The following is a 15,221-nucleotide window of genomic DNA, read 5'->3' as shown; positions in this document are numbered from 1 at the left end:
CGTGCGCCTTTTGCAACCCATAGTCTAACCATACATGTACCACAAGTAACAATTGGCAAGAGGATACAGTCAGAACAAATTCAGTCTTCTTCCTTATATTCCCCAGTCATTCCTCGTTGTCCGTGCAATCAATCATTCCAACAAATTTCCAGATCTTATCTACTATGTAAGTAATAAGGGAAAAGAAACGTAGCTGCCTCTCAATTAGAATCCCTAAATATTTTATCGTTTTCACCGACTGGAGATGAGCTCCACCTAAAGAAACCACCTGGTTCCTAGTCACTGACAGGTGCCCTTTCAAAAACACATAGTTTTACTTTTTGCTGTGGACACTGTCAATCTATGCACTTGCACCATTGATGTAGTTCCGACAGAACCAAGTTTTAACGTTCTTCCAATTGCGCTTGTGAATGACACAGTTTGTATTGCATCACAGTATACCCTGCAGTTTGTAGGGGTAACCTCCGATATCGCTGGACAATAAACATTATCCACTATATACTCTATGTACGGCCAACACGACGACTAGATTGTGGAATAATGGAAAGTGTGACGTGAACGTCATGAAGTTATAGATAAAGACTGACTCGCGCCCACCACTCAAATATCTGGAGGTGGTATCATGGTATGTTGTTTTGGTACGGACTGGCCCAGCTCATACCATTAGAAGGTTGATTTACCTCCAAGGAATATCTTTCTGTCGTATCTAGCCATGTTCTCCCTGCAGTGCTTCATTTTTTACCCTGATTGCGATGGATTCTTTCAAGACAACAATGTAACTATCCACCTTGCAAAAGTTGTATCTGAATAGTTGGAGGAACATTCTCAGGATTTTCAATAACTGCCCTAGCCGCCTAATTCTCCAAATCTGAACCCAATTGAGAATGTCTGGGATATATGTTAGAAAGGGCAGTTCGGCGTTGCAGTTCTCTACCGATCATAATACAGCAGGTGACAAATATCTTGACGGGAGAATGGTTAGCTAAAACCCCCTCAAACACCTACTGGAACCCACGTGTCTTGACGTGTACGAGTTTAATTCGGGCAAAAGGTGGTCCTAATAGATAAAGTTTCTAATTTTTTGGCCAGGTAATTGTATATTTATTATGATGTTAAAAACCACCGTTCAAACTTTAGTGCAATTTATTAACCGCGAATACTTGTTGTTTCTATTCTCAGTGACTTAAACATGCTCGAGACCACTACTGGTTCTTCTCAGCAGCAAAGGAGGAGTCCAAACATTGGACCTCCAGGATCAGGTCCAATGAGCAACATCGGTAGTTTAGACCCAGCAGATTCGAGGACTGGTGGTACCTCACCCTCGCAGTCTACCTATTCTCCCGGTGGTTCTTCAAGGGGCCAAAGCCCGGCTTTGTCTAAACGAGCTATCAGCCCAAATGTGGCCCCAAATGGGGCAACTCTGAGCAACACCTCATCCTACGACAATCTTCACTCTCCGGACCAAGACAGACAAGGTACGTCTTATTTATATCTCAAAGAGATCTTTAGTTAAATTTTCACATAGAACTTCATCTATTATTTTTTATAATTACAAATCCAACTCGTTACTAACTTAGATGTTTTTTTTAGTAATTCTTAATCATTCCAAGGAGACTAATTAAGAATCTCTGAAAGACCGTCTTATCGGATTAAGTGTAAACGATTTTACACTTAATCCGATAAGACGGTCGTTAGCTTCATAAAGAGAATAAACTTGATTTGGGTATGCACTTATCTCTCAGTTAATTCCAGCGACCAAATGAATGTGAATATTTATTTTTTTCTGGTAAGCAAAGCAGATACAAAATCGAAGAACGCTACTTAAAAAAAGTTAAACGAAAATCACAAATGCAAATGTAACACAGTTTCTGCTCATAAAAATATAAAATTTTGTATTTTATATTTTTATATATTATATAAAAATATAAAATACAAAAATAAACTAAGAAAATGTTGCTAGTTTAACTCTGCAAATTCTAAAACACAGCTATAAAGGACTCTAAAAAATTGGGGTTTTGTGGTTCCTAAAATTAAAATTCATTAAAAATTATATATATAGCAAGGCGAAACACGATTAACAATTTGTTGACCACAGTCTGGACAAAAGCTTATTGGATAAAAAAACGGTCGTACACCGAGATTTCAAAAGTAAAGTTCGTGTTTAAAATAATAAGCAGCTTCTGTCTTGATATTTAAATTATACCGTCTTCTCAAATCCAAAATTGTAGTAAGCTTATATTCTCAGAAAATAAAAAAGTTGGTCGTCTTTGAAGAAAGATATAGGATGGGTTGAATAAGAGTCCAATTATTAAGCAGAGCAGGTGTGTACTGCTCACATCAGTCATCATATGATACCTACCAGCGTGCTACGAACTCAGGTCTTTTTCACCCGGCGTGGGGAAGATGGTGTTTATACGAAGTGTGCTTCCCTCTTAGGTAGCACAATTGGTATAATCAACACCCTCCCCACACCGAGTGGAAAAGACCTGAGTTGGAATCCCATCAATGACGAGAAGAACGTTTATGGGCGTTTTTTCCCAACGTGGCTGAGTTAGTCGGTCTCGGGCGAGGGCAGCATGTATGTTTCTTGTATACCGTGTGGTCAGAGGAGTTCACAAGGTACAGAGAATACAAGAAACAACACCGTATTTATCAGTCATGGGCTTGAACCCCGGTTACTCAAGGCACCCTCGTACTCATATGCTTAACTCGATATTCATGCTCTGTAGAATACAAGCTTAACAGGAAGAGGGTTACCTAAGTAAAATGAAATGATTTCAAAATGTCACCGCCACGAGGTATATTCTTTCTCCAATATATGAAGTTTTTATTTGATAAAGAATATGCCTCGTAGCGGTGACATGAGTAAACAGGAGAATTTAATGTTCAGAGTATTAGACAAACAATAAATGTTTCAATTTTACTAGTTGTAGCTGTGTTCTTTAACTTACCGAAATCCTCTGAGCCAATAGACAAGATCTCAAGAGAAATTTCTCTAGAAATTTCTCAGAAATTCTTGCAAAACAGGAATGGTCTGAGGAATTTCTCTAGGAATTCTCAGACCATTCCTGTTTTTCAAGAACGCAAGAATTCTATACACCTGTAACAGGCAATTCTTTCATGAGTCAAAAATTAGCTAATTTTTTATTACAGAATATTTTCTGATTTATCTTTGCAATTTGAAGTATTTGTTCATCAAGAAAAAATATATATATATTCATAAAAATGTAAAAATAATTCAGAAAGCAATGGCGCAACTATATTTTTATTTATCTCTCCTGAAAGAAAGGCCACCATAAGAATTTTCGAGTAGATATTTATTGTAAGGGCAACAAATATCACTTATTTGGGCCGTAATGGCCGCATCAAGGAGCTATGCAATACAATACGAGTAATTACGTCTTCACAAATGCCGTTCATAACCATGTATACGTATGTGATAGTTATGCATTTGACCTTATTAAACTTCAAAATTAGGTCTATAAAAATAGAATCTTAACTAATAAAGACAACTGAAAGCTGAAAAATATTTAGAAATGTTTATTATCATATATTGGAACTGATAAGTTAAATTCTTTCGCTCTGAAAAGAGCTGAGTTATTCATTTACTATGCCTGAAGTGAAAAACATTGTTGTATGTGACAATCAATGGAAACAACCATTTATTTGTAAAGATACATCGCTACCAAAGCTGCCCTGCCAGGGTTACTCAGAAAACAATGAGCTGAGGAAGAGCAGGATTCATAGGAAAAACAGCAGTAGATAGGTGAGCCATTTTCTAAAAAAATATATATAAGTAAAATACAAAGAAAATGATCCATTGAAAATTATCTCTTTGCTGCACATTCGGAGATAATATGGTCATCGAAAATATAGTTAATATTTATTGGGCAACGAAATGACTGCTAATAAAATCATTCAGAAGACAATACCTTCTCAACATCAATAGCTTGCTGGATGCCATCAACGTTTTCATCAATTTTCTCACGTCCACAGTTCGTACAAACGAAACTGAAACGCCATTTCATTACTGAGAAGTCGAAAAAGTATACTAGTGTTGTTATTACTGTACTATCCTTTGGTTCTTCTAATGTAATACTCTACTCCCTTTGGTCAACGGGTCATTCTGACGAACATCACCATTTTCACAGCAGCTCAACTTTATTTAAAATTATTGTTTCCTTTTTCATTTATTCACAGCAACTTAGACCATGAATCGTCCGTAGATCGTGCCTGTATAAATTGCATTTATTGTCTGTTGTGTAAGATTAAAACCAAAGGTTCCGGGAGAGAAACCTTGCAACCCTTCCGAAACTAATTTGGCCATGGTATTAAAAAATTCCCAAAAAGTTCCTTCTATCTAGGGACTAGAAGCCGAGCCTTTCGTACACAGTATGAAAGGACAGCGATTATAACCACTGTACTAGCCGGGAGGGCTAGGCTAGAATACCTTAATCGTAATTGAATTTGATTTGATTTGTCCCATGGAAAACACGAAGTAGTAGAAAATTACTTGGAGCAGAGAAGAAGAACCATTTATGCGAAAAACTCGTGGATATAATCTTATAGAACGTTGTGCAACGTAGTAATGCTTTTGTAATCTCTGTGATGTAAAGCAAACGTTCATTTCTGCTCAATCTCTGTAAGAAACCTGCGAAATCCCACTTCATAAATTTGAGGTACTGCATATGTAAAATAACTCAACTCATTTAGCAATTATAACAATTCTAGAGATCATTTTTGTAAGAATCCGACATAAGCAAATTTGGATAGCCTCTGTTATTCAAATAGCATTGTGACAATACAGTTCAGTCGCTGTCTATATGTCAATTATTTATAATAAAAAGTCAATAATGTATTCAGTTTACTGAACAAATAATTCATTTTCTAATGAGGATTTTAAAGGAGTCGTTCTACTGGATACCTCGTCTGACCATGGGGTACTTTTTTAATTATTCAAAGTTGATATTTTGATTATTTCACTTCTATAACCATAAATAAAGTTATAAAATGAAAATGCATTCATTATTAAAGATTTTCGGAATAATGTTGTCTAATTAGTAAGATAGATGAGATAATTCTCAACCAGTTGATTCTGAACGTTTTGATTATTCAAGTAGCTGACAATTTTTAAGGTAGTCGTTGAAGTAAGAGATAGTGCTAAAATAACAGTCTACTATATGGGACAGAGTCATAGTTCAATCCATTGGTTTTTAATTATCTACTCTATCTTGAAAATTCATTTCTTTGATTGTTCATATAATCAGTTAATCTCTTGTAAAAATAAAATGAAATTATAACCTTATAATTGTATTTACTTCTTTAAAAGCAATTGATTAGTTCCAGTTTTGTTTTAATGAAGTTCTGTATTCGGCTTTTATTATTTTATCCTGTTGTTATTTATTATTACAATGATATATTTGATTTATGTTAAAATGTGTGTGATTTTGGGCCTGGAGGTCATTTTTATTAAAAACTAGTTGGCATAAATCCTTTTGTTTGATGCTTTTCTCCGCATACTGATGTATCAGCATATTCAGTAAGTCTGATGCAGCTGCAATAGAGCATTTACTTGAAATTTTGTCAATCGTTTAAAACTAGAACTTATGATACTTATTTAATCGAAACTTAAATTACGTTCAGAATTTCTAAACTTGCATGACTTCACTTTTCCCATGATCTTTAGCGGATAATTCAGAATATTTATTTATAATCATTGTAGAATACAAATCCAAGTTAGGGTGATATAGGAAGATTCTGATTACAGGTACCGTTTATGAAGTTTGCATAAAAATATAAATAGTTGTAAAGTGATATAAATACTTATACTTAAAATACAAATATAATTTTGTCACTTTAAGAGCAAATTAGATTGTAACAGATATAACCATATAAGAACAAGGAATAAGTTTATCTTACTATTAAGAAATTTAAAAAATATATCATCTGAAAAGCATCGCAACAAATTTTTCTACATAAATTATGAACTATAATTTATTCAATATCAACAAATTTCGCCAATTTAAAACATCAACTGTAATTCAGACATATATATATTATCTTAAAGTTAGAAAATGGAAATAAGCTAAAAATTAATTCATATAAGAAACATAGATATATACCTTCCAACCTTGAAACATTTGTTGAAAAATTTTGTGAATTTAAGATATTCATTTTATAATCTTGATATATATATATTTTTAAAAGCCATTTGTTTAAATGTACAGCGCGTTGTTAAGGGTATTAATCAAATGTAATAACTTAATTTTTATTTAAAGTTGTCGCCACTGATACTTATTTAATCGAAACATGAACTTGAATTTCTGTTCACTGGCTCGGAAGAACACATGAAACAGTCCTCAAATATATGACAGATATTAACATAGTAAACTACAATTTCTATTTGAAAACGAGCTATGAACACAAAATTTACCGAATGCGACAAAATTCCAAGAGAAAATGTTATACTTCAATAAATATAAAACCAAACTTCATACCCTCGCGAAAATGGCTAGGTTCGAGTCCCGTAGTGAACTTCTTGGTTTTTTTTTTCCCCCTTTCACTGGTCGATTTGGTCTTTCTCGGGCAAGGATCGCAAAGATTTTCTCTGTCAAATTGGATTTTTCATCCCACAAAGCTGGAAACCAACTGTAAAATACAAGCAAGTTACAGATGCAATATACCTACTGACATCTACTGGCCTTAGCTACTTGTCGCAAAATGAAAAACAATCAAACAACAAGGACAACCAGAAAATATGAGAGATGCTAAAGTAATAAACTACCATTCCTATCTTAAACGTAGTACCACATCATGAAAGCTGATTGGAAATAACATTTCAAAAGTATTTTTAAATGTGACGCACTCTCGGTGAGAAATTAAAAACGAATGTAATTCGCAGAAACTTGCAAAAATAAAAATGAATAAAGAGAAATTGGTTGTAAGCACCACTAAATCTAAATAAGAAGGGCTTGTTTCCAGGTTATTATGAAGAATGAAGCATTAAGAAATATAGCAATGCAATAATACGAAAACTGTGAAAATTCATTTTAAAGAACTTAAGAATTTAACTAAAGAAAAGAGTTAAAAAAAAGAAAAGACGAGATTATCTTGAATTTCCTGAAAAAAGAAAGGTTTATCACACTTTTTACGATCTTAACCTTTGGCCCTCTCTCTATGAAGAATTCTCCAAAGAATTCTTCTGAATCATTATTCATAAAATGATTCAGTAGCTCACTCCAAAAAAAAATTATCTTTAATGAGTTCATTTATTAATGTAATGCTAAATTCATGGTTGGCCACTAGTAAATAAGTAACTCAGTAACTGCCACTCAGAACACCAGTTACATTGGCAGCAGCCTTTCTTTAAAGCACCAGCAGTTATATTCTAGTGCTTATCCATCAATTTACCATGAATTGTTCTCACTTACGATACCTTTTCGTATTCTGCTGGGAATTGTCGAAGCATGCTATCGTAGTAGAACAGCTTAATAGAAAAAAGTTCGGATTAGCCATTCAAAGCTGATTTTGATGAATACTTAAAAGGAAACGGTAATTATTGTATTAAACAAGTTTTGCAAAAATAAATAAAGTGGAGGAGAATGGAACTAATTGACTGATTGTTTCTACTTATACGACACTCTTTCGTTACTATAAATGTAAAAGCTAACTCGCAGATCCCACAGGATTGATTTAGACCAACCGTCGATAAAATATGTTATTTTTTACAGTCAGAATAATTGGTTGAAGTAATTTATAATGCAAAGAGAGATGCAAATTCCGAAGACCACATCATTGTTCCATTTTCAGAATAGACTCATTATTAATTTAAAAATAAAGACAAACTGTATGTTTATATCAGGTAAGGCCACATATCAACTTATAACTACAGTAATATTCGCGAATTTTACTGCATGTTGTAGCATTACGTGGATATGCGGTATACATAATTTGAATACTGACCATTAGGCCATGGACACAATCGATCTATCAATATTTCTGCAACGCAAACCTTCGGAATTAAAGGGACTGTTTTTTATAAGAAATAAAGTATAAGTGACAAATTTATTCCATGATTATCACCTTTTCAAACTTTAAAACCACGTCAATAATTTCAAAGTTCGCCTTAGTCAAGACTACACTGCATCCAATAAATCATTAACCTTGAAAGAGCGTATAGTTTGTATTCACGCAAAATTTTCCAGAGGAGACATTTGCTTGAATGAAAATCCGAATTGGAGGACGATTGGAAGGATAGAGACGGAAAAAATGGAATTTTGAGATGAATTTTGAATATTTTAAGGAAATACAGAGACTTGCTAGAATTTCAAAAAAAACTCATTCCAAACGTAATGCGTAATTTCATTCTAAATGTAATGTAATGTTTTCTTTTAACTTTTCGCAAAATTCATCATAAAAAATATTTTTACTTAAACTTCTGAAAGATTCTTAAAACGGAAATTTAAAAAATTATTGATATTTTTCTTTTATATTTCGCAGTTTTATTCCTCTTTCACATAAAAGAACAACAACTTACATTTAAATATGATATCTGCTATTAAAAGATTTCTGAAAATTATATTATAATTCGTATGTGCTTGTTTTATTTTTCACATCACGAGTCAATCAATCACGAGATTTATATAAAAATAAATCTCTTTTCTTTTCTTTGGTCATGCAACATGCCAAAAAACCTTCGTTTTTCCATTTCTTTCTGTTCCCTTTTATGCCATGAATATTCATTGTTTTTCCTTAGTTCTGTTTACTAATGCTTTCCATTTTTCGATACGATATTTTGTAGAAATTATTTCATTCCCAAATAAAAATAATTCCATGTAATTTCCTTTCGCCCGTTTACTGTTAATAACTCTCGGTATTCGCTGTCATCGTTATTCTTGTTTACCTTTCATACGCTCCTTCATTCCAAGGTACATTTTTCTATATCAGAAATAATGAATGAAGAAATCCACCAAAAACATGTTTTCTTTGCACAAATATACATAATTTTTCCATTCAGCACATTAAAAATATACAACTACGAACCTCAACTAATGAGGTTTAATAAACACTTTAAAATAATAAAGTAGTGCTTCTTATATGCAACCAGTTACTTTTATCTTCTGGAAACCCGATCGAAAAATAGACGATGTTACAGATTCAGTATATTGCTGAATTTGCCTTAATTGCTTAACACATACTAAAAAGGAGTCATTTTTTACACAGTTCAAAGGAAACAACTCACAAACGACCTTCTTCCGATGTGCGACTTCCATACGCCTTTAGTCAGAAGTAATAGCAATTTATTGAACTTAATCCAGCAACTATTTATTGAACTAAAGTTCAATAAATAAATTCTAAGTATTTGTTTGGCAAGAATGTATGTTCGTTATTTGCACGCTGCTAATGCCACATAAAAAATATCTGTTATAATTATACGTCTAAATATGTTTATTCCAAATCTATATTAACTGAATCAGATTTTTTGATTTGGTTTGAGGACATAAACAGTTTAAAACTGCTTCTTTTAGCAGAATGGAATTTAAAAGGAGTTTTAATGTGTATTGTTTTAAAACAGATATATATACATTCCTATATATATTTAACTAAATTGCTAATACTTGGTCGATTGCATTTCTTTAATATTAATTTCTCTAGGAAGCATAATCAGGAATTTTTATAAAGTGGATTTTCCATTAATATAAAGTCCATATGAATTTTTACAAACGAAACTAGGTGTTTACGATGTATTGCAGCCATTAAAGCTTATTTTCCCTAGGAGTAATATTTAATTTACAGCGTAATAATCAATGGTAACATGGAATGTAGTGGATATATTTACGATCAAAATTTCACCAAGATCCTCCTCTAGAGGATAATACTCCTCAAATCCTCCATAAACATCCCCAACATTTAAAGTTCGTAATAATGCCATTGGGTACATTACGGGCTTCTTTCAAATAACATTCTCATCACAAGTCTAGCAATTCTATTTCTTCAAAACTTTGATCATCAAATTATCAAGAGCACCTTTCACATCTTCGAACTACTGCATATCAATAATATATGACATCACATTAATAGGACTGCATACTCTCTTTGATTCTAATGTTTCCGCTCTAGAATTCAGAAGTTTCTTTTCGCAAATGATGATTAACGCGAAGTTACAGTTTATCCCAGCATGTTTTTTGTTTCATTAGTCACGTGAGAATCTCTTCACGTTCTTTTAAAATAAAAACGCCTAACTGACTTCATATACATTACTCTGCTTCACGTTATAAAGCACTTCGCTGCATATTAAGAACAGATCAATTTCGTATATCACTGACACTTGCATATCAATATCAATTAAGATTAAGTTCTTTTTTAGATTTTTAGAAATACTACAGAGGAAGAGAATTCCATATATTAGTAACTGTTACACGTTAAACTGATCTGGATTTATTAAATAATGGTGTGAAGAAGTAACCATCGATTTTAAGACCTGTTTACAAAATTTTATGGTTTTCCGAATTTTCCTCTCATTTATACGCGCATTTCTGTGAGGGAAGTTAACAGACAGCTAACAGAGGACCAGAAAAACATAGAAAACAACCGTATATTTTTAGTTGTTTCAAAAGAAAACCTTGGAACCTTTATTCTGGTTTATCACCATCCATGAAACGTGAGTTCATGACTTTAACACAGAGACATCAAACGAGAAAGCATAGTTTGGAAATACACATAATCTGCAACTTCAAAAAATAAAGCGTTACTCTCTCTGCAATGAAAGATATGAAGACATAATCCTATTATGGTAGATCTTTCTCAAAAAAAAAATCAAGAAGTATAATTCTCTTAGAAGCTCAGAAAACGAGTGCTCTGAATTTGCGTGTGCAAAGACAGTAACGCCAAAATCCTCTGAATCCAAAGATGATGCAACCAAATTATGCTGTATCATTTGGTTTTTGAATCAAAGTGATGAGCCTATTTCATTTATGATAGCGTATTAGGAAAATGCCCTCAATTCTTTTAAACAACTCCAGCAACCGTTGGTCATTTTAATTTTTCTCGGCTTCTGTTGACATCCTTCGCATTAGAAAAACAATGAAATTTGTAATCTCTATAATTTTAAGCTAATACCAATCATATCATATTCTAACTACGAACTTCATAATAACTGTTAACCTTTTAACTTAACTTTAAATCGTGTCAGACAATGAAAAACCAAAGAATAACAACAGTTTATAATGCTCTCATAAAAATGAAGACATTAAAAAATATAGTTTTATGAATTTTTAAGGCTTAATGGTAACTAAAATACACTATCTCTTTAGCATAGTATCTATTAAAGTTAACACTGAAAGAATAAAGCTCTGATAATTATCTGCTGTTACCACGTGTGACAAATAAATTGTACGGGTAAAAAAATTGTTTATTGTGCATGGTGTTGAACTTTAAGTTTCGCTAGTTCTGATACAAAATGTAACACGCCAACAAATAGTGTTCCACATGCTTGAATGTAATAAATTAAAAATAGCAAATTATTAAAAATAATTCCAAAACATAGTAATCACAAAATAAAGTATAGAAAATAATTAGCAAACTAGTCTGGATTAGCTGTAGTATTACTAGGTGTAGTAGTAGCTGTAGTTGTAGTTTAGTAGATGAGATTCCAGGAAACAGTAGTGCAGGCCCAAACTTACCCCATTACTGCATTTATCCTCTCTCCCCTTTCCTTTCCTTCCTGTAGACCAACATTTCTTCGGCTATAACCCGAACCCCAGCACACAGTTAGTTTCACCACTGGAGGGCAGCTCGACATCGCAAGCGCCCCCTATGGTTGGCTTGGGAGCTACAACTGCCACCACCACCACCACCATCTCTTTGAATTCTTCTACCCACAACTCTTTTCCAACCTGGGCCCATCTCTATATCCCTAAACCAGTCAATGGTGACCTTAGTGAGTACAGCAAGGTAAGAATTTGATCAAAAGGTGGCGTACTGTGCAGTCTATGTTTGGGTATGCATCACTTGTCATTAAATTGTTTCGTCTTGTGCTAAATCAGCTAGAGTAGACACAATCTGTGATCACAACCGACTCCCTTTGTGGTGTTTCGGATGATCACGCATCTTATAATTTGCCTGTATGTTCAAATTCTTACCTTGACGTTCATTTCTAGGATTATTAGCTGTCAGTAATGCCTGCTTGCTTGCTCTAATATTACTTTCTTTCAGTTACTATTATTATTGTAGGATTATTTTATAGTATGTTCGCATGTATGTGTTTAGTATTATTATTTTGTTTTTTTTTTTTTACTTAGTATCAAGGAAATATCAGTGTTTTCGAAGAGACTCAAGCTCCTCCGGAGCTTCAGGTTGGTATTATCAAGTTAATAATTTAGCTTTACATAAAGTGTTTAACTTTCAATAAAACCTTTAGAACTAAAAACAAAAATCATTATTTCGATTTCCAATGTGTAGATGAGCAATTTTGGGAAATTCTTCAGTCTTAGGCCTAGGCTATAGATTTAACTGTCGGTATATTAAGATGATACATTTTTCATTTGGTAGCAAACTAAAGATTGAAAAGGTATTGCCGGCACACGTTATAATGAGTTTTTCAGCCATTGTACAAAGTTCCACATAAACGGCAAGTCTAAAAACAGAAATATTTTCTGTTTTTTTTATAAATTAGATGGAGATATTCTGACAGCAGTTTCAACGAAATTATCATCTTTTGAGAAGATGGGCGAACATCATTTTAGTGTATACTTAACAAAGTACTTGTTAAAGGATCAGTTGTGTAAGAGATTACATGTAGTGTTTGAAGCTTGTTTCAAAGAAATCCTAGTTAAAACTTCAGCCTAGGCTTACAACTGAAGCTTAAACTTTGAATAGTGTCATCTCTTATACAGTACTTCTTTTAAAATTGTGTTTTCCATCTCCACTTAACAAAAACGTTGAAATAACTGTGAACAAAATTAATTCTATCTTCCTTCTGGCTCGTCTGTAGCAGATGGGTTTGGTTACAAGGGCAGAATTAGGCAGGATCCGTATTCGAATCCAAACAATGTCACAAATGGCCTACGCAGAGTAGAAGAAAATTTGCATAAATATTTTTAAAATTGCTTCCTTAGCACGATGGAGTGATAGTTCAGCCTTAAACCACGTGGCACGTTTTATAAAAATGCCATCCACCCTTCAAAAATATATTAATTTTTTTTAGTTTATTCTTAATAACGAAATAATAAAAATGCATTATTAACTTTAAATGATGGTCATCACGCAATATATAACTTAGTTTCAGATAAAGGAAAAGAATCGACAATATACAGTATACTCTGCTGCGTTTATAGTGCAAATACATTCATGATACAGCATACATCATGTATCTACATGGTGTCTCAAAAATATTGGTACAAACGTTTAGGGGGGGTAGGTAACATCTAATGGAATGTGAATCGCATAGGAACCCATAACCGGAAACGTCACGGGAAAGTAGTAGCAGAGGCACAAGACAGTAATTAGTGGCAAACATTTATTTGACATAATATTAACAATGGAGTACGAGATTAATTCATTTCATGATGTTACAACAGATGCTCGAAGGTTCCACCATGAGACGCGATGCATTCGTCATACCGACGCAGCATGGATTGGCGGACACACTTGGAGTTTCTTTGACAGTAGCAGCAGCGCAGACGAGTCTCGCCACGATATCCATTTCCGTCTCCACAGGTGATTCATACACGATAGATTTGAGGGCCCCCCCCACAGAAAGAAATCAAGGCTCGATAAATCAGGTGAGCGTGGGGGCCAGGCAATGCGTCCACCCCGGCCAATACGCCTGTTCAAATGGTCACGAACACACCTTCCATAATGGGCAGGCGCCCCGTGATGTTGAAACCAAATGTTGTGTCTCACATTTGCTGTAACAGCTCAAGTAACCCTGGTAGAACTTGTTCAAGAAAGATCCGATTTAGCGGAGTTCATGCGGGATGGTAACAGGTATGGGCCGACTAAGCAGTCACTGACCATACCTGCCCACACATTTATTGCGAAGCGATGTTGTGCCGCATGTGGGCGCACAACGTATGGGCCCTCTGCTAAACCATACACTAGGTGCATGTCTGCCAGCTCACAGTTCGTATATCGATGCATGCTCTTCGTGCGGCGACTCTGCTTGAATGAGTACACCAGAAATTTTCCCTCTCGTGAACTGATGAACAGCGCCGTGTACCGACTTACGGTGACGTTTCCGGTTATGGGTTCCTATGCGATTCACATTCCTTTAGATGTTACCTACCTCCCCTAAACGTTTGTACCAATATTTTTGAGACACCCTGTATACTTGCAGATACATGATAGCAGATGTTTTCGAATTGCAATAGTGTTTCCGTACTAATATAGAAAGGATACAAACAGATTTCTATAACTGTTTGTTTTATGGGCCTGTGTAACCTAGTGGTCAACTCGGTCTCTATCTTTAAATTGGCTTTATGTAACTTTCCTGCAGTATAAATACAAAATTTATTTATTTTATAAGTATATCTGCGAACAGTTCGAAACATCGTATCTTTAATACCAATAATATAGAAGAAAGTATCCCTTAAAACATATTTAATGCTTTTTTTCATTATATAAAGGTGTGATTCGAATATTTTTGCCAATGGATCTTTATTCGGGTTATTTTTTGAATAATTCCTCACTGCATAAATAGCCTAATAGGTCCCCCCCCCCTTTAACTCTCCAGAAAGCCTGGATTCATCGTGGCAGGAACTGAACGAAGTGCTGCAGGGATACTGGTTATAAGCTCCTAGCTCCGAAGAGCTAGGAGATTATAATTAATCTCACAGATACTGTATTCAGACATGGTGATTGAGGGGACCACCGCACTAGGCTGAATTCATTCTCGTGCTCCTGGAACCAATTCTTTGCAACTCTGTCCTTGTGACTTGCTCATTATCCTGTTGGAAGAACCCTTTCGCAGATAAATAAACTGCAGCCACGAGGAATACGTCTGATCGAAAAATGTTTTTAGATAACCTGTGATATATTCAAATATTATTAAGGAGCCCAATATGAGTTACAAAAACCCCCCATACCATTACACCGCTACTACTAGCCTGATTGTTTTCTGTTCGCAAATTCTGATCTTCCCATCAGCGTGAAACAGCAGGAACCGGGATTGGTCAGACCATGCAATGTTTTTCCCAGTTCTCCGCTATCCAGTGTTCCTGAGC

At 34.3% G+C, this 15,221-nt stretch overlaps 1 protein-coding gene across 1 annotated transcript in view; it reads left to right on the top strand.

Annotated features, from left to right (window-relative positions):
• The first annotated feature begins 1,189 nt into the window (after positions 1-1,189).
• Positions 1,190-15,221, top strand: part of LOC150076147 (protein piccolo-like) — a 39,578-nt gene continuing 25,546 nt past the window's right edge. Inside the window, exons 1-3 of the mRNA XM_090387268.1 lie at positions 1,190-1,475; positions 11,729-11,952; positions 12,300-12,353. Coding sequence (XP_090243394.1) covers positions 1,190-1,475; positions 11,729-11,952; positions 12,300-12,353 — 564 coding nt within the window. The remainder of the gene's footprint in view (positions 1,476-11,728; positions 11,953-12,299; positions 12,354-15,221) is intronic.

This window comes from Mastigoproctus giganteus, chromosome 13 (assembly GCF_048544385.1).
Source record: "Mastigoproctus giganteus isolate SK-2022 chromosome 13, ASM4854438v1, whole genome shotgun sequence".
Taxonomy (NCBI): domain Eukaryota; kingdom Metazoa; phylum Arthropoda; class Arachnida; order Uropygi; family Thelyphonidae; genus Mastigoproctus; species Mastigoproctus giganteus.
Note: the sequence above shows the minus strand (reverse complement) of the source record. Positions and strands in the feature narration are given on the sequence as shown.